Below are 24,403 nucleotides of genomic sequence, written 5' to 3'. Positions count from 1 at the left end.
TTTGAAAGTATGTGTATTACTTGAAACCTCTTCGAATAAGAACTATGCAGTCTGCCCTAAGAATATGATTCTTCTTCCCCTCAAATCATCCTCCATAAGTTTCATTTTTTAAACTTAAAAGTATCTTGATACAAGAGGCTGAAAGTTAAAAACCTACTTTAACAATTTCTGTATTTATTAAATACTGCCTTTTTCTCACACACAGACGTCTCATTGACTTACTCATTACACCAATTTCCAAAGAAGCAACTGGTGGAGACCTTGCAGTAAAAAGTGTGTGCCATAGGACAAAACAAGCATGCCAGCCATTCCTTTTTTAACTGGTTGAAAAAAACCCACAACCCTGGAGAGCCAACAACACATGAACTTATTGACCTTTGTGCTGTGATTGTTTCTGTAATTATTGAATAGTGGGGATGGGCTGAGGGCCAAGGAGGGGAATTTGGGGGTTGGCCTAGGCAGTGAGATAAGGTTACATATAAGGCAGCAGCAGCAGATTTGGGAATACCAACGGAGTATATTCCCTGGTGTACAGCTTAGTGTGTTTGGATCCTGGAATCATGAGTGGTTGCCCCTTTGCGGGGAAGAATTACCTGTGAGTCCTTCCTCTTTGTGTTTTGCTTCAAAAATTCAGTTCTAATGATACAGCATTAATGCAAAATATGAAAGCTCAGAAAGAAATTATTTATTAGCAGCAAATAGACAGTTGTAGCTCTTGCTAAATGAAAAGAGATCATACAAGGACTTGTCTGAGCACTTGTTATTTGATGAACTAGATGTAATGCTACGGGCTGTTACCGTGACAAGGAATTTCAGGTGTACTATTTTTCTCAAAAGCCTGCTTTACTTGTTCTGTTTCTCAAATAAAGCATTGTTTGAATTGTAGATGCATCTGTTAGTAAAAAGGGAGGTATATTAATAGTTCTTTAATTAAATGACATTACATATTTACTTAATTCTTCTCTTAGATTTAATTTTAACAAACTATCTTTGGAAGATGAAAATGAAGACAAATCACAAGAAGGAATAAATAAAGCCAGCAAAGGTGGACTTATTTATGGAGAATACCTACAAGTAAGTTTAAGGATTTCTTGTTTGCTGTCCTGGTTACTCTTATGATTTGAGGCAGGACCTGTGATTGACACTTCTCCCAGCAGTCAGCCAGTCACTAAGACAGGTCTCCAAGTTCCCTTCATCTACATGAGCTCTCCATGTGTAGTAACAGGCACAGATGCCTGTCTCAACTGGAATGGTGCAGATGGACTGTGGGAAGGCTTCTCAAACTGTGAGGAAGATGAGTGTTTTGAGCGGTTTGGTAGGGAGTTATTCATATTGGTAAACCTAAACTGTAAAGTGGTGCACCACAAAATGCTTTCTTTGGTCTGACAATCACTATCTGGCAATTTCTCCATGTCAACAGGTTCTGTGCAATTTCCTTGAATTATTTAATGAAAGCCCAGAACATCTGGCTGAAAAAATATATGCCAGAAATCTAGGGGATAGGATGATTACCAAGGGGGACAAAAAAACCCAAACCCAACCAAGACCTGCAAAAACTAGAAGTAATTAAGAAATAAGTAAAAATAAAATGTCATAGGCAATAAAAGAATCTAGATTTTTTTTCTTTTTCTGACAGCATGAACTGAAGTGAGAGGAATTACTCTGTGCTTGTTAACTAATCTGTTGACATTTGTTCTACTGTATGGAATCTTGCAAAGATTTCTTTTCAGACAACTATAATTGGATTGTAAATTTGACTCAGTTAAAAAAAATAGTAATGCCAGAACTGAAATGTCTAGTACAGCCTCAAATCAGACTCTTATGCAGATATTCCTGTATGTTTACATGAAATTTTACTGTAGAAACCCCATTTTCATTGAACATGACAGTATACATGTAAGATCTGGAAAACGTGCTGGTTTTGTTGTTGTTTTGGGTTTTTTTAAAATAATTAAAAATACCCTTAAAATGATTTTCTGAAGTTTATTATTTGATGTACCTAAATGTTCTATTTTAGGCAAGATTTTTTTTTAAATTTAAAAGTAAAAGTCATACCTGAGACCATTTAGTCTAGCTTCTCGTATAACCTAGAATGTGAGGTCCATAGGTATAGTTTTTAAAAATATTATCCTTAAATATTAGCTGTACACAGTAGGACTACCATTTCTCGTAGCAGAATCAAGAGTTTTACAGAACAGTCTTTTTTATTATTATTTTTAAGCTGAACAAGATATTGAATGCTCAAGAACTCGAGAGTGAGAAGAAAGGGAAAAAAATCCATGATGAGCATCTTTTCATTGTGACGCATCAAGGTAAGTGGGAGGAGTTCAGTGGGGGTTTAGTGACATTTTTGCTACAGGGAGTTATTTGTTGCTGAAACATGCAATACACAGTTTGTTTGCTATGCAGTTTATTGTAGGCAAATTTTGTGTGATCTTGTGCCTTCTCTGAAACTTCAATCCAGTTTTAACCATCTAGAATCTGTCTAGAAGTCAACATACTGATTAGGGACTCCCTAACTGCTCATATCTACCTGTTTCGCAGGCCCTGGCCTGATGATATTTTCCTGTTATTGACAGGAAACATGTAGATTGTAAGCAGCTCTGGAGTTAGCTTTTACTGGAGTACCAGATTTGGATTTTCTCTTTCCTCCTTTTGTAATGAACGTTCTGTACAACAAATATCTGATGTGTAAAACATGTTTTAAAAAATTCTGTCAGCATTCTTGGCTCTACATTATTTTGTGTAATACTTCAAGTAAAGGACAGCATACTGTAACAGGTAATAAGTTTGTGTGTCAACATATTTTTGTACGCTAGCAGGGTAAGTGTAAGCTATTAATTTCAAATCAAAATATAAGAATTTCAGTTTCTCAGTGCTAGGAAGAAAAAACAAGTAGCCTCAAAGCTGATGCTAATGGTGCCTTTCTTGTTGTAGCATACGAACTTTGGTTTAAGCAGATTTTGTGGGAAATGGACTCTGTGCGAGTGATCTTTCAAAATGGCCACGTAAGTTAGAAGCAAATATTAATTTCGGGAAAATTCAGCCCAGTCTTTCTCTTGCCTCCTGCCTTTCAGCCTGATATATTTGGGTTTACTAAAGCACCATGTTCATGTTCTCTTTTCAAAAATAGCATCAAAAAATGATGCCAATGAAATTTGGCTGAGTGGCTCTTATATCCGGATAGTAGAGATTTTTGATCAGCAAAATCTTATTTCCCCCTGAAGTATGCCTTTTGCATAGATCACCCTCCAAGAGCAATTTCATTGGCCAAAATGCTCTCATAATGCTCTCCTACTAGTACTGGGCAACAGGAGAAACTTAACTTGGAAATACTCTACTGCAGAAAAACCAGGCTCAAAGGCAAAACTGAAAACCAGAGGGCTCACAGGTATTTTTATGACGAAAAATCGCATCTGCCTTTGCTCAGTTTTTCAAGTTTACATATAGTATCCTTCTGTCCAATATCTGCTGTGGGAAAGAAAACTCCTTTGGTAGTTGTGTAATATTAAATACAACAGAAAAGCAAGAAGAAAATCACATTGTGTGAGAATTTCTGAAAATGACAAATATAACAGTAATATTTTGAACATCTCTAAACATTTGTCTAAAGCTGAACACTTAAGCTTATAACAATAGGTAACAATGGAAAACTCTTGATTTGATACTACATCTACAGAAAAAGGCTGACTGCATGCAATTTGAGAAATACCTTGAGTATCTCATGAGCATGTGTCTACAAATTAGACCAGGTTGAAAGAAGAAAATTATCTTTGTTGTCCTCCGCATTCATTATTTTGTTGGCTTTTTAGTTTAACATAATATCAAATTATAACTGGTTCAAATCAGTTCTTAAATAGAACAATTTTTTGTTATTTAGTTTTGGGAAAAATGAAATCTTGCTTCTAATCAGAATTTGAAATGTCAGTGTTAAGGTCAAGTACACAGCCAGGCGATTAGGGAAATTATTATCATTTGCCATTTTTGTAGTTTGATATTTCCTGGTTGCATACTCAGGTGTTAGAGAGAAGTTTAATCCCACTGAAACTAAAAGATATTTTAGCAGACTCTTCTGCAGGCAAAGTATTCAACTTAGCCAAAAAAGTTCTGTGTTTTCCATTTAGTATTTTGTATTTCCCACCAGATGTAGTTCTTCTCTGTTCTTCTCTGCTTGCTACTGCACATTTCTGATAAACATGTTTTAGATGTGCTCTCCTGATGTACCTCTCAGTTTTTTCTGCTTCTCAACTTTTAAGTAATTTCCACACCTGATTTATGACTTGTTCCTTCACAATAATAGAAATTATTATGAAAGTAATTATAACAGAAAGTGTAATATAATTATCATATTATATCATATTAATATTGTAGTTATTGGAAATTATAATGATATTATTTTGGTCTAGAATTTAAATTCTTTTACTTCTATTTCAGTCAAAAACATAGAAAAGAAAAAATTCTTTTATGTTTGGCCTACTTGTATCATCTGTCAGAAAAAAATTCAAAGATTTCACTCTGAAAATTGTAGTTTCAATTTCAGTTAAAAACAGAGTGCTTTATTCTACATGAGATTCTGCAGCTATGGATTTCATGTGGGAAGGACTTGGGAACTAAAGTGATGTACAACAGTGAAAAGATGTGAAATAACTTGGTAGGACCTAGAGAGAACACCATTCTGTCTGGTTATGATCTTTCTTTTTTCTACAGGTAAGAGATGAGAGGAACATGCTGAAGGTTATTACTAGAATGAATAGAATTTCATTGATTCTGAAATTACTTGTGGAACAATTCGCAGTTTTAGAAACTATGACTCCACTGGACTTCTTTGATTTCAGGTAAATACTTACTATTCTTCCACAGTAATCCACTAGCTGGTAATTCCTATCTTTAGAACTGATTGTGAATTTTGGATGTGTGCTGACAGCATCATCATTCAGCAAGGTGGGAGCATACCTTAGAGGGACAAACATGACCTTAAAGTGTCAATTAAGGTCAATTAAGAAATCGAACGTGAGTCCAACACGTTCTGCAAAGGAGTACAAGTGAATAGTTGATGCTTATGTGTAGGATGCTGCTGAATGGTTTCAGAGTCAAAAGTTCGAACATAGCTCATGGTTCTGTTAACAATTTACTTGAAACTTGGTGCTACACAGTTGCAATCTTTTTCTATGGTAAATCACAGAAGTGCTTGGGTGAGAGAAATGCACTCTCTGTAGATTATAAAACAGGTTTTTCAGATGTCTTGGTTTGCATACTGTTTCCTTCCTTCATGTTTTCAGTGGGTCTGCAGAGCTGGAAGCTTCAAGTGGCTGAAGGCTGAAGAAAGCTTTGCTGTTCCTTCTCCTTTTTCCCTAATAACTTCTGCTACCCAATCTTGCAGGGCTGGATGGTTGTAGCTCTTCTGCTTTCTGCCCAGGCTTTCTTTGGGATCCTTTGGCTCATCTCATTGCTCCCATGGCATTTCTGTCTCTTCCCTCACTTCATCTGGGTCCTTCCACCACACTACCATGTGTGACAGCTTCATCCACTGTTTGCTTTCCTGTTCTTCTGCTTCTGTCGCTGACCTGTCTGACTTGTGACCTCAGTGCCATCCAGCATCCCATTCACTTCTACACTGTTTTAGTACCCTTTCCTTTCTGTCTTTTAATGTTCCCAAATTAAAATAACCAGAAAACTAAAATTTTGCTTCTCTTGGAAGTTTGCAACATCTGTAATTGTCTAGCTGTTAAAAATGCTTTACAATTATCTAGCAATGTGGGATTTCAAGTTACTTTTATTAGTAATTTTTTTCAACACAGACAATTTAACTCTGAGAGAATGCTCTTAATTAATCCCTCAAACAAAACCCACTAATTCTATTGTATAGAATAAGGCGAAATATAATATTGCGCATATATATTATATATACCCATATATAGGAATTATCCTGAGTAACAAGCCTATTTAAAATGCATTCATTGTTCAGATATTGCTGTGGAAGTTTTTGTAATACCTATTTGGGGTGAAGCTGCTTATTCTGTTTGGAAAGAGAATGATATTTACTAATGTTTCCTCCTGTACATCACATGCACAAAGCTGCCACTTTAAAACACAATGTAAACATAAGTGTGTGAATGTACCTCTGTATGCACAAACAATATATAACTAGAAAATGTGATTAAGTTATATGTACCTTGTCGTTGCATTAAAATAGCTTTTTCCTTTTCTTAATTGCAGTCATATAAAAAATGTTCATATAGCTGTTTGATGTTCTTTAAATATGAAATATGGTTGGTCTGGGGCTTTTTTTGTTGGCTTGTGGTTGGTTTTGGTTTTTTGAGAAGAGAAACCCATCACTGTCAAATTATATACTCCATTTTTGTATCTTCTTTTCTTCTGTTCCCAAAGATACCACCTAAGCCCAGCCTCAGGTTTTCAGAGCCTGCAGTTTCGCTTGCTAGAGAACAAAATTGGAGTTCCCCAGAGTCTGAGAGTCCCTTATAACAGAAGGCATTATCGTGATAACTTCAAGGGACAGGATTATGAATTACTGCTTAAATCAGAACAAGAACCAACACTACTGCAACTTGTGGAGGTAACAATCTCTGTCTTAGACCTTGCTTCATTTTCCCCCATCTCCTAAGAATGTCCTTCATTGGTGTCAGTGCCAAATTCTTCTTAAGAGAAGAAAGCATACTGGCAATTTCCCTATCATTTGTGTTTTGGATTCTTATCAATATTTGTATGAGAGTTAGTCATTAGTAAAACAACTGACTTTTCACAGCATTTCCTTTCATCTGAAAATTCTGACCGCTAAACTTGTAAATTGCACTGTGGAAATGTAAACTAAGAATGTAAATATATTGTTTCATTTGCATTGTTTTTCACGACTGTAAGACCTTTTGAGAAAAAAACTCTAAAAATATTTCCACTGTTAGTGCTGGCTATTAAAGAGGTTAAAACCATGATTTAACGACTTGGTCTCAGAGTTACAAATGACTCACAGTAATTTCTCCAACTCCCTTGTCATCTTCATACACAAAATTCACATACCGGTGGCCAAGAGGGCCAATGGCATCCTGGCTTGTATCAGCAATAGTGTGGCCAGAAGGACCAGAGCAGTGATCTCTGTACTCGGCACTGGTGAGGTCACAGCTTGAATTCTGTGTTCAGTTTTGGGTCCCTCACGACAGGAAAGACATTGACGTTCTGGAGCGTGTCCAGAGAAGGGCAACAAGGTTAGTGAAGGGTCTGGAGTACAACTCTTATGAGAAGCAGCTGAAGGAGCTGGAGTTGTTTAACCCAGAGAAAAGGAGGCTCAGAGAGGATCTTATCAATCTCTACAACTGCCTGAAAGGAGATTGTAGCAAGATGGGGGTTGATCTCTTCTCCCAGGTAACAAGCAACAGGACAAGAGGAAACGACCTCAAGTTGTGCCAGGGGAGGTTTAAACTGGATATTAGGAAACACTTCTCCACCAAAGGGTTTTCAAGAACTAGAATAGGCTTCCTGGGGAAGTGGTTGAGTCACCATCTTTGGAGGTATTTAAAAAGATGTGTAGATGTGGCACTTTCGGGACATGGTTTTAGTGGTAAAAATGGCAGTGGTAGGTAATAGCTGTACTAGATGATCTTATGGGTCTTTTCCAACCTTAATGATTCTATGATTCTATGATAACTTTTTAAAGAAAAATGCAGTATAAACCTCAAAAACCATCATCCACTTTATTAGCCCTGTCTGTCTAGTAATACCTGATATAGAACATTTAAATTTCTTTATCTTTTCTTCATTAACTTAGATGTCATGCTCTTGTATCTTTCAGATGAGAAGGAGGAAAATTAAGTGGTCTCTAAAGGGAATTCGACAATAAGGATTCCTATTTTTCCTTCCTAATTTAATTTCCATTATTAAAAAGTAACCAAAGAGAAAGCTTTGCAAACTGTCAAGTAAATTTCTAGATTGTATCACCACATATTGTGGTTAAGGTTAATGACAGACGGCTTGATCAGTATTCAGCCTATCTGACATGATAAAAACTGGTTCTACAGGTGGTTTTATATCTTCCTTCTGAGATTTTTCATTACAATTATCCTATATATATGAGGAATAAGATTGTTTTCCTGTATGTACATGGGAGTTTTTTTTCAAATATACCCTCAGAATGAGACAACTTTTGTCTTCTAACACTGGTCATTTAATCTGGAACCTGTGGGGGATTGTGTACGGCACCATTATGCAGGTATAAGGCATCATACGTGCCTACTCCAGCAATAAGCACTTCTAAAGGATATGAAACTGGAACAACTGAAGAAGTAAAATTTATGTTGGTATAACTTGTAATTCTAGGGTAATGAGCTTGCATTGTTATTGTTAAAACACACCATTATCATAATTTTTACTGTTATTATTATTATGAAAGGCATGGCTGGAAAGAACTCCGGGACTTGAAGCAGAAGGATTTGATTTCTGGGGACAATTCGAAATGAATGTTTTAAAAGGTCTAGAAGAGGAATTTGCCTTGATACAGGTATATGGTATATGTGTACTATTGAACTAGCTATAAGCAAAGACAGCTGGCAAAATAACATTACATCATAAATTTGATTTTTGGCCCACTTAACAGTCTCTCTCTCACTTCATTTAATCTTCATCAGTCTCTGTCTGCAAGAAGCAGAAAAAAATTGCAAATTCTTCAGGAAATTGAAATAGTTTTGTAATTTGACATCTAAGACCATTTAAAGCATGAGATACATGGATTATTTTGATTGCAAAAGAGATGAGTTAGTATCAATGGAAGGGCCAGAGTTGATTTTACTGAAACTACAACTTCACCTTTAGTTAGTACTTGCATCTACAGTCCAGAGTATACACAAAGTTTGGGCCCCTTAGCTGTGAGTATGGAATGTCACTATAAACAGCCCATTTCTTGGGCAATTGGCTGCTATGATCATTTGAATTACACTGGCACATAAGCACCAGAAAATCCCTGAATATTTTATGACCTTTAGCTTTAAGTACATTTTTAATGAGAAAAAAAATCATAAGAACTAATCAATTTCCTGAGAATATCTGTTTATAACTTTCTAATTTACCTAAACTTTTTTATATACACTTTTCTTACCTGACGCTGTGCAAGGATGTCTATGTTTTACCTTGAAAACAAAATAAATCAGACTTCAAAAAAATTAAGATTAAATGTTTTTAAGGCCTCTAGACCAAAATTAATGTGATACAAGTTTGTTTGGACATTCATTCATCTGAATTGTGTTGGCATCTATTTAATTGTATATTTTGTGGTAATTGCACTTCTTAAAGGTCAGTGACTCATGTATCTTGTTTGAAAATACAGTTCTTACATCTAAGATGCTAACTTCAGAGTATTTTTATGATGAAAGTAAAAGTTGCATAATGAGTCGTTCAAGTGCTTAATTTTCCCTACTGAATTCTAAAACCTGTTTTTGTTTTAAATATCAAAGGCCAAAGCAGAATCAGAAGAAAAGGATGACTTATTGTGCGAATTCCAAAAACAGAGAGATGTATTACTTGCATTATTTGATGAAAAACGCCATGAACATCTCCTCAGTAAAGGTAGATTGTAATATTTTATGTAAATTTGTAAGTTTTATACATGATATATATAATCACATAATAGCAATAAATTTGCAGGAGAATCAATAACAAACTAAGGACATTTGTATTTTGCAGGAGAAAGACGACTATCTTACAAAGCACTGAAAGGGGCCTTAATGATCTACTTCTACAGGTAATGTTGGAAGATGTATCTTTAATGCTTTTAGGCAGGAGGAGAAGGGAAGATTAAGAACAGCAGCACAGATTTATATAGGTTGGAACAGGCCTTGGAAAGTAATCTAATCCAACCCTCTACAGAAACCCTAATTAGTTAGACACAACTAGAAAGTCAGATCAGGCTGCTCAGGGCCGTGTCCAGCTGAGTTTTGAATGTCTTCATGGATGGAGGTTACATGGCCCCTCTGGGTGTCTGGTTTGTGTCTGACCAGATGGTGCTCCTCAGACGGTAACTAGGAAATGCCTTGTTTAAACTGTTCTACCTGTCCTAGAAAGATCTGGAGTACTTTTCCAAGTAGGAGGGAAAAGGTGTGGATTAAGTCGTAGGTGGCAGAAGCATTTGTTAAAACATCCATTAACATTTCAATACTAATTTAGGAAAAATATATGCAAAGTCACTAAGCACCAGTGAAGTGCTTCTTTGAAAAATAACAGTATAGGCCAAGAGGTCTCACTGTCTTCTCTTTCATTTTCCAAGAGAGGAGCCTCGTTTCCAGGTTCCCTTTCAGCTTCTTACCTCCCTTATGGATCTCGATGTACTCCTGACCAAATGGAGATGTAAGTTTCACTTTTTTGACTGTGACACTCCTTCTTTTAGATGCAAGTAAATTTTTCTGTCTCTGAGTTACACCCAGTCTTAGAATCGAGCTTTGGAGTTAATGCTTTACGCATGATTTTTTTTGTTTGTATTTCAGCCAAAAGGAAAGATTAAGAGCTGCTTCTGTGATAATTAGATACATAGGTATAGCTGTCATTTCTATGACCTGCTATAAGTTAGGTGAATTCTTTTATTTAAGGGACAGGTATATATTTTCCAAATGTCATCATGATGTCTCTTAATATGAAAACATTCCTTCTGCTCCTTCCCTATCTAGAAACACATAAGTGAATGTATTAATTCTGTATAATCAGGGCATAATAATGTATAAAAATTAGAGTGTTCATTCTGAATTAACAATAATTTTGTATTAGTTGACTGATGAATGGCAGATTTAACTCCTAAATTTCTCAAAACCTAGTAGTTCTGTATCTCTGTAAAGACCTCTGTGTGCCCTTTAATATTTCAGGGACGCATCTTGTCATGACTCTTTGGTTCTATCTAAACACTGAACATAAATTCAGTGTTTAGATACATGCCATTTTCTTCTTTTTTATCACTCAGATAACCATGTCTGCTTGGTGCACAGAATGATTGGCAGCAAGGCTGGCACTGGAGGCTCATCAGGCTACCACTATTTGCGCTCAACAGTGAGGTAAGAATAATGTGTTTCCCCCGTTACCTGCAAGAACACAGTTCATAAAACCTCTAATGCTAGGAGACATATTTCAGACAGTTCACTGGAGGCCAAAGGGCTGCTGCTTCTCGTTTGGGACTCTAGCATCGCCTCCTGGTCGTTATCTGTTTACTTATCAGGTTGCCATATATAAATTCCAAGCCTTCTGGGGCAAAAAAACCTTTTTATCACTCATGCAAAGTGCTATGTATAATTCTCAGCCAAGGGATCCAGACGTTACTGTGATAGCAAATAGTATTAACCCTGTTTTATCTAGTTTGTGTGCCACATAGCACAAGTTAATGAGGTGACACAGGCTGGAAATGAGTCCCGTCTACTGTGCAACTGATGAGTTTCTTTATTCCTTAGTGTGACCACTAATTGCACAACCTGAGGTACTTCAATTTGGGATTGAATATAATCTTAGCTGATAATAATTAATACTCTCAAGCTGTGTAAGCAATGATCAGAAACATGTTTCCTTCTGTTGGATGAAGCAGAAACTTAAAAGGGATGGTTGTGGTCTGAGGACAGAACTCTCTGAATGAGTAGAACTTTTTGTACACAAAATTCAAGCCTTCTAGCTGCAATTGTTCTGACAGTCCTGAACAACATTATGTAAAAAAGCGCAAGGATATTTAGACCTCTTTATAAGAGGATCTTGAGGTTTGTTTTCAAAAAGAAACTGTACATAGTCGCCGACTACTATGTATGGCTGTGGGAAACAATCACCATCACCACCATTGTAACAGAGGGTAGAGTAGAAAGCAGATGGTTGAACTGAATTTGAGGATTGAAGGTCCACTGTATTTTTTAGAAAGCCTTCCCAGTCTTCCTTAATTTCAGGTTAACACTGTTCCTAGATAAATACTACTACGTATCTACCACAAGAGTGAAGGTCTGGAGATTATACCCTATGTACTCTGCTATTTCAGAAGAAAGACATGACTATAGCAACCCCACTCCCTTTTTAAGCCTAATCTGCTATGCCCCAGAAACAGTTAGGTTTGTATTCTTGCTCTGCAATATTCAGGACGGTTAGTGCAGAAATGTTAATAAATTAATGAGATGGAATGATTGCTGAGGATTTAGAAATTATGGCCTTCTTATGCTGATGTATTTATTATTCCAATTGTCTTTTTCAGTGACAGATACAAGGTATTTGTGGATTTGTTCAATCTTTCAACGTTTCTAGTGCCAAGACACTGGATACCAAAGATGAACCCAACCATTCATAAATTCCTTTACATGGCAGAATATTGTGATAGTTCCTATTTCAGCAGCGACGACTCTGACTAGACTGCTTTTCTAGACTAGTTCCTGTAAAGAACTTCATGACTTTCACCTTGAGTGGTGCTACCCCTCAAACAATAGCTATTCTCATGGAGTGTAGGAGAGTAAATGTGTATTTATGTATGACAGCTATGTGAATAGTATGATCGGTTTGTGGAAGAAATTTAACTGTTTGTAGAAAAAATAATTTGTATTGAGTTAGCCTATACTAAGACTAAAATGATACCCCAATCCAACTCAATGACCAATTTAACTCTTGGTTGGCTTCTTATAATCTACACCTAGAGAGAGGGAGCAAATTATATGGAATTATAATGATCCTGACTTATTTGTACATATTTTTGTATTTGTTTGCCTAATGGCTGTTACTAATTTATGTCTGGTTGAGGATATAATCAGTCTCATCATCCTCAGAGGAATATCAGTTTCTGAGCTCTACTGCAATTTCAAAAGGAATTTTGGGTTAGGAGTTTCAAAAGCTGTATTTAAAAAGTAAGTCCAGAACCTATAGGAACTGCAGCATCCTGAACTTATATACATACATCAACAATCATGTTGCTACGTATGGGTTACATGTGAATGTAAATCCCTTCTGTAGAAATACTTACTGTTAAGAATAGCAGATATAACTACTTAGTTTGCACTTCAAATAAAGCAGTATTAAAGCTCATCTTTTGTTAAGTCTTCTTCTAAAGCAACCATAAAGTTCAAACAACAGTATGACAGGCATTTAAAGTGGCTTTTATGCAAACTATCATTGAAAAAAGGATAAAACTGATACATAATAAAGGCAAGTTTGGCCATAGAATATCAATAAAGCTGTGTGGTCTTCTCAGTAAATGGACTCTTGTCTTTTTAAATGCTTCATTTGGAAAGACCCACACCGTAGGCCTAAATTTCTGGTGTGTTCTCTGTACCATAGCAATTGTTTTCCAGTTATGGAAGTGTGCTGTTTGTTGTTTGTAAACCATTCAGAGAAGGACATACTACACAACACTCTGACAGTACAGAAGACTTTTCATTTTGTTAATCTGAAGTTTTCAGCCAAGTAAAATCAGTAAGTAGCAGAACCTGAATTAGTGAAACATGGCTAATCCACTTGGTCTTCCTTTAATTTAAAAAATTAACAATTAGAAGGACTAAAACAGTAATACTTACAACAGACAAATATAAACACTCATTGCATTTTTCATAAAAAGTTTATAAAAAACTATTAACATGGTACAGTAATTGAGTGCAAAAATTACAAAATTGCTTCAATACTTTTCAAAGCAGGGCTTCTTAAAAGACACAGGTAAAGCACTGCAGATGGAAGACTCAGAGCATTTTAGAATTACACGTTTGGTTGTGAGTTCTAGTTACATTTGCCTGCAGCTGCAGTTTCACATGTCAGCAAAGCTGGAACCCCTTTTTGATTCCCAGGAAGTCTCACCTCTGAATTCAATTAACGCAGGAAATCCAACACTCAATTGATTTGATGTATTCTGTAATTGCTGACTTTCTAAATTGTTACTCATGGTTCTTTTTATATTCAAATAATTCAAAATACACTGTTATACTATTGATTTTTTGATCCAAATTCCTTCTCATTTGCCACTACTGCTTTCCTTTTAAGATTTTTCTATGGAATAGTATTCAACTCTGGATAGAGTTCACATTTGAGGTTTCAGTCCATCTTTGTAACCCTGCAGTTGATTCTGAGTCTTCTTATTCTGTGAGAAATTTGACACGCAACACAAATCCAACATAAAAATGTTTTTAAAAACTGCAGCCATCTACTGCCTAGAAGCAGGAATTGCCCTTATAGCAATTTCTTATTTTAGAAAATGTTGTTTTGAAATACATCTTCATATACAGTGTGTGTCCAAACGATATTTGTGTTCTTTGGCCCAGAGAAGTGTCAAACAAAAACTGATGAAACTGTATCTGCGATACCTGCAAAGGAATTACAATTTTTTTTAAAAAAATACTAGAAGTGGAGACTTCCCAGAATTCCTATTCATATAATGCCATCTCTCCGCCATGCCACAACAGCAGGTGAATTGCTGGGGGGGAGGGGGTACATGGAATCATCTGTAGCCCTTTTATTTCTTGCTTGCCTGACACTGTGTGTAGTTGAAACCTACTCTCATGTTCAAAATTTTAGATCCTTTTTGAGGACTCAGCATTGGTGCAATCTGTGTGCTGAAAAGCAATCTAAACCTTGATATCCTGCATTGGCAATATATAGACAACGTGAAGCTATGCAACTTTGAAAGCTCACTAAGAAACTGGAGATCACAAACTCCATTTGTAATCATTCCTACACTAGAAGCAAAGTTTGACTATAGACAGTGAAGGTATCAAATGGTAATGGCTCTTCTACCCTTAGAAGTGGTGTCAGAGGACATCTGTGGGGGAAATGAGCAACTACTGTCCTTTGCCAGATTGTTCTTGTGTGGTACACTGCAAAAAATGTGAAAGATTCTGCTTTTTGAGAGAACAGATTTTGAAAATAATACATCTATTCTCCCTGCCACCTCTACAATTGACTTGCTTTACCACTATTTCTAAATTTCCCTTTCAAAATTGTTTCTTTACACAAAACCAGTAAGAACAAAAGATTCAGCAACATGAAAAAGCTGAATACATTGTTCTGATCTTTACTGAGTGCAGGCAAACTGAATATTATCTGGTTTTATTTGCAGAAGATTAAGATAAGCTAACACCAGGGCAGGAGATGGAACTAGCATTTAAAGGATATACCTCTGTCCTACAACAAAAACCACAAGCAGGACACATTTCCCAAGCATAGGTAGATTCAATTTTTGTATTTGTTTGCTAAACTGAGCCCAGAGATAATTGCATCCACCAGACAAGGACAGCAGCTGTTTTACTACAGGGAGTACAGCAATGGCACTAACCTAGAACCATGACACAGGACTGTATACTTTACAATGCCATTACCTCTACGTGGTAAGGTACAATAGTAATCTAACTGTTCGTTATGCTTTATATATTTTTACCTCTACATAGTGCTTTTCAATCATTTAAATACCTGGCTTGGTTGAACTAGCAACACTTTACTTATTTTCCCATCTGGACTCATTTAACCTCTGTTAAAGCATAGCAATGATTTGTATTGCCTCTCTGAGGATCCCATTATATCTTTACTATTACATTATATTATTACATAATATATATACATAATATATACTATATTACTATTATATTATTATATTATTATAGCCTTACCTACATGGAGAGATACATCCCAGTGTGTGGCCTTTACCACTTAATTATTTTTTGCCAGACTTACCACAGACATTGCCGCCTATCTTAACACGAACATAGCCATCTATTCCCCACGTAGGCCCCCAAGAGTTCTGTACAATCCAGTATGGGACACTACCTGGAAGAGACATTTCATGAACTAGAGACAACATGAGATCTGGGAAGCTTAAAAGACCCCTAACACTCTACAGAGCAAATTAGCATTTTATTATGTCATAATTTGCAATGGTTTGATGATACAGGCCAGTGAAACCAGTTGTTCAGAGAACAGAACTAATATTCCAGTATCGAAAGACTGGATATGGGCTCTTCTAGTGTAAAGACACATATAGCCATGTTCTTGACTTTACAAGGACAAAGTCCCACAGAACTAAAGTAGCAGTGGCAAAGTCACTGGGATCAGGCTGCATTTCCAGAACTGATGTGACATCAGACCAAACAGCTTTCAACAGAACAACTCGTTCTAGATTTTAATCACTTGTCCCACAGAAGGCAGAGCTGCAAGTAAGAGAAAAACATGTAAAACCTACTGGGCTGAAGTTCAGTTGATGGAAACGCACCTGTTCTGTCAAAACCAGTCACAAGAACAGCATGATTTGCTCTTCCACTGGAGCAGTGATACTGTATGATTCCACCAAGATAATCCTGCCAGCTAACTGCATCTACTGTTACTGCCAAAGGGCCCCAGTTAACAAGCATTCTCATCATTTCTTCTTCTTGACCGCTGTGAAAGGAATGAGGGATAATGCCAAGTTACTTTAGTTAGCACACTAAAGTGATTTGAGAGATGGTAATCTCCTTGTTAAGTATGAATTAAAAATCAAATAATGAAACTGTTCCCTCTTGAGTTCTACATGCCATGTAAAATACATTAGTAATTATATATTTCATATACCACAACACAGTAATACAAATATAGGACACAGAAACAATAGGAAAAGTGCAGATCCAAAGATATAATGCTATTAAAAAGCAGCAAGTTTCTGGGTCAAGTCAGTGGGCAATGGTGAGCACTACAAATACAGCAGTAACCCAATTCCTAGTCAAAATCACAGTTCTTGTCTTTAATTTCAGTATGCAGTTATACTGTACTGATAAAGATTAGAAACACAGGTTTTTTACACAGAAACCTAAAAAGCTAAAGTCTTCACACAATTCAGTTGACAATACTGTTTCTAAAGTCATGGGCTGGAGAAGATGTGGGTGGGTATGTAAATGGAGGAATACTGAAATAACTGAATATTTCCTAATTTTTTCAACAAATTCCAATTACTACAGGTAAGATTTACTGTTTCTAATAATAAAGCAGTATAATGTTCAGTAAACATACATGAGAAACTGTAACTGCCTCAACACTCCAGTTTATACACAGCCAATTTAAAAGAACTAATTTCAAGCCACAGACTTAAGCTTTCTCATTTGAGTAGGCTTAGTGATGGCAGTGTTGAGTGGATTTGTAATGGCAAGTCTTAACTCAAAAATGTTAACACATTAATCCTTCTCCAGCACACAGCTACAGAACTGGTGCAATCAATCTCATAACCTTTGCCTGGTCAATGCACTATTCACTCTAGCTTACTCCACAATTGCTGAACACAGAAGGAAAAGTATAGCAAATAAAAAGAGTCAATAATAGCTACCTGAAGTCATACGCAGCAAATCCTGTTATTGAAACTCCGAAATCTGAGCGATCAAAATAATGGCACAGTCCTGTTTGAGCTTTAAAAGTGTATTCTGAATCTCTCACAAGTTTCACTCTTGTCTGCAAGAAGATAAATGAATAAGAATTTAATGCATTTGATTTTATCACTATGCAGCTCAAAACATATTGAAATTGGCCACATAACCCACTCAAAATTCAGTGTGCTCTGGGTGAGATTAGAAATGTGTCATATTGTGAAATAGGTATTTACTATCTCTAGTTTTCTTTTTCACTGAGAAAGCTTCAGAAGGGATCCAGAAGTCTTTAAATAATGAATAAAATTTAAAAAGCATCTCAGGTTTAAACTAGCCTCATAAGCAATCTCATCAATTTCAAGATAGAGAGATACTCATTCGATGAATGACTATTCATTCTCTTCAAATGACTTCCACAAACAAAATTATTCTCTCCTTGGAACAGTTCAAGAAGCACAAATATCCCAAGAAGCTATATAAAATACTGAAAAGTCTGATTCTGTTACTAGCTTCAAATCCTCATACTAACATATTACATTTATATAATGGTTTAAAGTCCAGAAACAAAGCTGTTGTATCAGCCTTTTATGCTTTCCTTGTCTTCTGCAGTACAGTACATTTATGACAGTGACTTCTCCAGCCTAAATCATTTGTGGTCCCTCTGTTGCCAAGCAAGACAGAATTTTGCTTCAGAGGAATCAAGATGAGTATCCTCTGTTGTTCTTGAAATAGAAATTTAGACAAGTTATCTAGACGGTTATTAGCAATGGTTATATGAATCTTCAGGAATTACAGTTTCTTAAAAAGGAAAAACCAGGGGTTTTTTAAACTTCAAAAAAAGAAGGAATTCTTTTCATATTCTTATAATTCAATCTGAGAGAGTACTTTTTATTTCAAAGATATAAAAATGTTTCTGTTTACATGTTATTAACACACATTTTTTGTTTTTCATGAATGAAATGTGTTAGCTACAACTGAAGTAGAAACTGTGTCTCCATTTTCAATGTTTTGGGTTGCAAGTGAAACAAAGGTAAACACAATCCATTTTATTCTAAGGTTCTCCACACTTATTCATAATTTTGCAGTGTTTGCAACAGAAACCATAGAAATTTGAAAGCAGAAAATGTCAACATCCTTCCTAGATGCTGGTGCCTCAAATCCACAAAATGACATATGGATAAATGGCTCCATCTACACTGGTTCTGTATGTCTGCAATTCCAGCTGAATTCAGGAACATTATTTTCAGCCCCTGAGGGCTGATTTGTTACATTCACAAGAACATATACGGACCATAAAGTTCCAACCAAATTTTAATTCTGCTTAAACAAATTCTCTCTTAGTTCCACACTAAATAAATATGCATACATATACACACGCACACATATGTATATGCACATATAAAGGTACACACACATCAGGTGAGCTCCACACTTCGTCTTCCCCACCACTTTTTCCCAGTAAATAAGAATGGTGATATGAAAACTAATGAAGGGTTTGAGATTTATAAAAAGTTCCAAACCTGGTTCAGCCAGCTCAGAGCACTAACAGTGGATCCCCCATTGCAGCCGTAATTATTGTATGAGCAGTCAATAACTTGCTGCACACTGAGCTCTTCCAGGTTGTTTCTTTTAATTGCATAGGCGGACTCTATACCACCCACAACGCTGAAAGCCCAGCAGCCTCCACACTGATAGAAAGGGAAACAGGAGAAAGAAAAAGTCACTTTTGTCTTTGAAGCCTGATATGAAAAGCAAAAAAGAGTCAAAAGAGTCGTCTAATGCTCTTCATTTACTACACCATCCTTGAACTTTGATTTTAAGGCAATAATAAAGAAATTTAATCATCCATTTAAAATACTGAACTGTTTTTTCTCCTATACTGCTCTCTGAAAGCCAGAAATGCATTATGGATGTCTTATTTCAAGGATTCCGACATTGTGGTTGTCTTACATTAAGGAATCCCTCCTGATGATTTTTGTCCTTTAAGATAGGTCTGAGGATGCTTTTTACTGTGAGATATCTATTTTCCTAAAGAAAGATTGGGACTCAGGATGAAATTATTTTTTAACCACATTAGTAAGTTTTTGTAGAATTTTATAGAACTGTATTAGATTACAGTTTAAGAAATGGTAAACTCAAATTAAACATAATAGTAAAACTCTTAGACAATCACAGAATCTATACTGCAGTTCTAGGCTCTTAAAACTGAGGCCTTTAAATAGGAAGCAGAATTTATTCCTCACAGGGTCCAGGTTACACAGTGTGAAGCACAGAAGGGAAAGACACTGGGGATTTAACAGCTTGTTTCTTACCATTTTATCTTGGGATAAACTGTAGTCTTGTGGGGTCTGGTCACCTTACTATCATGAATGCATCCCCTGAGGTGTTCAGTGGTAAAGATATGGGTGTTGACTAGCCAAGGGCATTTGATCGTGGGAACAAACAATAGGAAGGGATCTATACTCATCCAGGTAAACTGAGGGGGATGAGATCAGGTATTAACTTACCTTGGTCCCTCCAGAAAAATACAAGGCACACATGATGCAAAATACTTGCAGACTTGGTTAACTAAATCAAAAAATGTATTATGCACAGTTTATAAATACACAGTTCCTAAAAGTACCATTTTTACACCTCATCCCTTTAAGTCTAATCCCACCTCACATAAAATGCTATGTGACTTTGTATATGTTCAACTGGTCATACTTGTGCCAGCTCTCCAATGAGTCTTGAGGCAGTGCTGGTCCTTTCCAAAACCTTCACTGTGCTCTGCAGTCTACCCCCTGAAACTGTGTCTGAGTAGTGCTTGAGAACCAGGAAAGGAAAACACGTGGACTTACTGTTTGCTGATTTCTCACTTCTGCAATGACTTTCTTGTCCCTCCAGTCAAACTTCTTTGGCAAAGGTATTTCCTTTCCCTTTGGCACTTTTGCGTATCTGGGAAGGTTGTGAGGTATGCTTCTTAAGTAAATAGCTAAACACAGAATACAAACATTTATAAATCTACTAAAAAAAAAAAAAATCCACAAACCACTATTTTACTAGAGGTCACAGAGGTAACCTTGATATGTAGGTACAAACGTGAGTTTAGATCTCATTTTCAAATCCAGAGAAAATTCATGTATTTTAATATAATCATTATACTCCACAATGAATGTAAATATCCCTATAGTTCCAGAAAGAAAAGGAATATTCTATATAGAGAATGTGGGTAGGAAATGTGTATATTTTCTAAAGTTGAACAATAACCACTCCATAAAACAAGTTTTGTTTGAAAATTTTCACATTTTACTGACTTAAAAAATACTATTTTATTTTAGTCAGGTACAAGGGGAAAGTAAGAGCAGAATAAGGTAAAGATTCTGAAACACCCACTAACTGTTGTTTTTTCACTAAAAAAGTTGCTGAATTATTTAAAATTTAAAAAGGAGTTAAATCCTCTGATAAATAGAAAATGTAGTAATAGACTTGAACAGCAAGAAGGGAAGATTAGGTTAGACATCAGATAAATTTTCTAGGAAAAAGAATAAAGCACGTTATATCGCTCTGCAAAGTCATAGCTGTGATTGTATAACCATGGACCTCCAAGCACTGTTTGGGCTGTAGCCAGTTTTGTCTTGGGATAGGCAATAGGAACTTACTCAAGAACCTTGTGTATCTTCCACTTTTAAAACTGATGCAACTGAAGAAGGCTTTAGGGCACAGTGAGAAGAAAGAAGGAGAGACGGAACTGCCTGTATACTAAAACATATTCAGGTTGTGAGCAATTCAACATTGCAATACTGGAGAACATGAAGAGGATTGTTGCATCCTTCAGAAGTACTGATTTGGGTACCAGGCATTGTAAATTAGCTGACTATCAGCATGGGGAGAATCTGTAAATGTGAAAGACAGAAGGTTCTGGGAAAGAATAACAAAAATATCAGAAAAGGCATTAGCAGCAATCAGAAAATGTACCTTTGAACTCTTCAGGAAACAGGTGAGAAAACTGATTTATTCCATAGAAAGCAGTCGCATTATCTTTTGATGATGAATTCAGTAATCTAATTCTTTTAGCGCTTTCCTGAAGGAAAAAAAAAATAATTGTGGGCATTTTTAAGTTAGCAGTAGTGACAAAACCATAAGAGCAGAAAAAGAAAAGGTTAGCAACAGTAAGCACGAACATAGATAACAAGACAGCTGTATACCTCAGATTCGCTGTGTATTCCTAGCAAACCAACATAAAAGCCATTAGACTAATTTCAACTCCAAGAAAGATCAAAAAAAGCACTTCTTAAGTGCAAGGAATTGATATGAAGCAGACAAAACAGGCAAGCTGAGAACAAGTTGGGTTAAACTCATCTGATGTCTTTCCTTCACAGCACAACAAACCTTGTGGTTTAGAGATGTAAAAATGCCTTCAGATAAGAATTAACCCCACCATGCTTCATGTCTTTATAAAGCAAAAGAAGAGCATAACGGTCTAAAGACATTAAACTCCCTAAACTTTATACTATTGGGAATCCTGGATCTCTGAAAAACAGGGTTTTGAACTATGAAAACAGGACAATCTGACCCTCTTCAACTTCTGCTGACAAAGTTCACCATGAAATATATAAAATTTCATGCCACCTTCTGCGTTTTCCATGACGACTCCATCGCACTCCCTCAATGGCAATAGTGGTCTGCTATTGCATCCCGGGCAGCATCACCTTCGATCCCACCACACTGGCAGCCACCACCCGGGGCGGGAGCCAGATCGGGCTGGTACCTCAGCCTGGTGACCATCCCCTGCCCTGTAAGACCGGCACCCGCCTGGAACGATGGGCAAAAGGGGGACACTAGAGCAGGCAGGGCATGCCTGCCTTTTCCCCCTTCTCCCGGTCGCCCCATATCCCTGGGAAACAGCTCTGGCAGCACGCTCCGTGCAGCCGGAGGGGTGACCCCCGTTGGCATCCGGGCACGCGTGGCCCGGCTGGCACCTGCCGTCCGACATGGGGAAGGCGAGAACGGCAGCGGCCCCAATGCCAGCGATCTGGGGAGACGCGGATCTGGGGGATGCACCGAAGGCCTGCGGGAGGTGGGGGGTTCCGGCAGTGCGAGCCGAGGAACCTGCCGGTCCGCCTTCCTCCCGCCTCCCGGCCAGCAGCGCTGAGCGGCACTCGCCGCCCTCCTCCTCCGGCGGCGAGCCCGGCGCAGCGGTCCCGCAGCGCGGATGGCGAGTGGAAGAGCGGGCTGGGACACCTACCCGGAAGGGCCGCCGCCACCGCCTCTTGCCCCGGCCGCCTCTGTCCCACGGAGGGCGGCCCCGACCGCCACCGCCGCCGGCCGCCCTCCTCCCGGGCCGGTGGGGCAGGCGCCGGGAGGGCGGCACTGCCCGCCCGCACTGCAGCAGAAGAGCGCCAGCAGCCCCACGGACCGCCATGTCATGGCGGGGTGCGACTCGCGGGCACACCGCCACCCCGCGGGTCTGCGGCCCGCCGGTTTCCGTGGGGGAAAAAGGGGGTAAACCCTCCCTTGTTTCCCAGCCGGTGCCCGGAGGGTGCGCCCCCGCTCCCAGGCCAGCGCGGGGCCGCCCCCGGGCTGCACCGCCCGGCGGGGCGGGACGAGGCGGGGCATGGGAGTAGCGCCCGCCCGACACGGCGGGTGTGGTACCGGGTACCGCGTGGGCGGCTCGGACTGAGCGGCCGCTTCCAAAGCTCGTGTGTTCAGCCATGGGTTTTTTTCCGCGGGGGAGACGCGCGCGAGGCTTGCAGGGCTGCAGACGGGGGGTGCTGAGCGTTCAGTCAGCTGCTGGTTAAAAGGTCACCGAAAATCCTTCACCGAAAGTTAGTTGGTACCTGCAAACTGGGCTGCCAGTAAGAAGGGGAAGGCGTAGCTACTGCCTCTTTGGGACGGCAGGAATACAATTTACAGGCTTCAGCAAGGGAAGGTACGGGTGGGGAGAGAAGAGCTGCACAGCCAGTGCCCCCAGCATCTGGGTTCCAGATATGAATCAGGTTATGCTAAAAGAAAACAAGGAGAAAAACCTGTGTCTGCTTATGGTGGCTCATTGCTTTCCTTGGAGACTAGTCGTGCTGATACTTGAGCAAGCAGGTCAGTGTTTGGTGTTTAAAGACTTCATTAGGCCAGTATGAGTTAACATAGTCGTCTTTTAATTTCCATCACCAGGTACTTTTACACAGTATCAGTAGGATATTTATGTGTTTAAATCTGCTCTATGTTTCATCTCCCTCTGTTGCTTTTCCACCCTGCGTCAGCTTGTAAACGAAACATGAATGCACAGGTGCCTTCTCCTGTGGTGCCAGTAGCCAACCTGGCAGTGCTGTGCTTGGAAACACAAGACTTTTCTCAGGGTGAAATTTTAAGAGTCAGGGTGCAAATTTTTGCTGCTGCCCTATCTTGTGTAACAGCAAACTTTTGTTGGAGTTTGTAAAGGGTGAGGTGTAGAATTGTGCCAGTACATGTTCTTTCATTTTTTTCAGCATGTAGCATTCAATAATCTTGGTATGAAAGAGAAGTTATACTGTATGAAACACAAGAGATCTGTGTATCTTTAGTTTCTAATTCCTTTCTGGGATAGTAACTCCTCTTTGAGGGGGTACTTCAGCAATTTGAGTACTTGACTGATGTCTGGTATCTCCCCCAATGGTGACTGAAGAAGTATGTAAATAACTGTGCTGCATTTGCTATTTTTCTTTAAAATGAGCAACTAAACAGGAATTTTACCAAAAAAAAAACCCCAAACCCCCCAAAAACCCAAACCCCAAAACCACTTACTTTTCTGCAGTAAGATTACAGTACCAGAGTTGTTTTCTGTTAGGGGAAGGGAGAATAAAACCCAGCACTTTAGTCATGAGATGAGGACAATGTCTTTCAGTCTACTCCATTGATAAAGGAGAACTTGTGTTTGTTTGCAGAACACTTATCATGCAGGTACCTTTTCTTTATGAGGAAAAGAAAAAAAATCATTATTCTGCTTTGTACCTGGAATTCTACTTATTTCTGTAGTGAAGAGAGAATTTAATGTTTAGCACCACTCGTATGGTGGCCAGTAGATTAATGATAAAACAGCCATGGCAGCTCAGGAACCTCTTGACTAAATAAAAGTTTATGATTTG

General features: G+C 38.1%; 2 protein-coding genes across 2 annotated transcripts; one reads left to right on the top strand and one right to left on the bottom strand.

Moving 5' to 3' along the window:
- Positions 1-459: 459 nt before the first annotated feature.
- Positions 460-13,023, top strand: TDO2 (tryptophan 2,3-dioxygenase). The gene is made up of 12 exons (XM_018071398.2): positions 460-595; positions 969-1,074; positions 2,222-2,312; positions 2,938-3,008; positions 4,708-4,835; positions 6,388-6,574; positions 8,399-8,506; positions 9,456-9,567; positions 9,685-9,742; positions 10,265-10,344; positions 10,949-11,039; positions 12,206-13,023. Exons 1-12 carry the CDS (start codon positions 561-563, stop codon positions 12,357-12,359), a joined length of 1,221 nt encoding a protein of 406 aa, XP_017926887.1. The 5' UTR covers positions 460-560; the 3' UTR covers positions 12,360-13,023.
- Positions 13,024-13,444: 421 nt separating this feature from the next.
- Positions 13,445-21,396, bottom strand: CTSO (cathepsin O). The gene is made up of 7 exons (XM_018071381.2): positions 21,261-21,396; positions 20,144-20,277; positions 18,824-18,991; positions 17,267-17,388; positions 16,187-16,350; positions 15,652-15,744; positions 13,445-14,288 (listed from the first exon to the last, which is right to left on the bottom strand). The coding sequence occupies exons 1-7, from the start codon at positions 21,394-21,396 to the stop codon at positions 14,254-14,256; spliced, it is 852 nt and encodes a 283-aa protein (XP_017926870.2). The 3' UTR covers positions 13,445-14,253.
- Positions 21,397-24,403: the final 3,007 nt, after the last annotated feature.

Source organism: Manacus vitellinus, unplaced genomic scaffold (genome assembly GCF_001715985.3).
Source record: "Manacus vitellinus isolate BGI_N305 unplaced genomic scaffold, ASM171598v3 scaffold_0_pilon, whole genome shotgun sequence".
Taxonomy (NCBI): Eukaryota; Metazoa; Chordata; class Aves; order Passeriformes; family Pipridae; genus Manacus; species Manacus vitellinus.
Note: the sequence above shows the minus strand (reverse complement) of the source record. Positions and strands in the feature narration are given on the sequence as shown.

What these genes read in the sequence shown, in the direction of transcription:
- TDO2 (XM_018071398.2), top strand. Translation starts at nt 561, where the DNA reads ATGAGTGGTTGCCCCTTTGCGGGGAAGAATTACCT. An exon ending in TTAATGATCTACTTCTACAG is followed by an intron (nt 9,743 to 10,264) that starts GTAATGTTGGAA and finishes TCATTTTCCAAG; the next exon opens with AGAGGAGCCTCGTTTCCAGG. An exon ending in TATTTGCGCTCAACAGTGAG is followed by an intron (nt 11,040 to 12,205) that starts GTAAGAATAATG and finishes TGTCTTTTTCAG; the next exon opens with TGACAGATACAAGGTATTTG.
- CTSO (XM_018071381.2), bottom strand. Translation starts at nt 21,396, where the DNA reads ATGCCCACAATTATTTTTTTTTTCCTTCAGGAAAGCGCTAAAAGAATT. An exon ending in AAGTGAGAAATCAGCAAACA is followed by an intron (nt 18,992 to 20,143) that starts GTAAGTCCACGT and finishes CCTTTCTATCAG; the next exon opens with TGTGGAGGCTGCTGGGCTTT. An exon ending in GATAGGCGGCAATGTCTGTG is followed by an intron (nt 14,289 to 15,651) that starts GTAAGTCTGGCA and finishes ATTCCTTTGCAG; the next exon opens with GTATCGCAGATACAGTTTCA.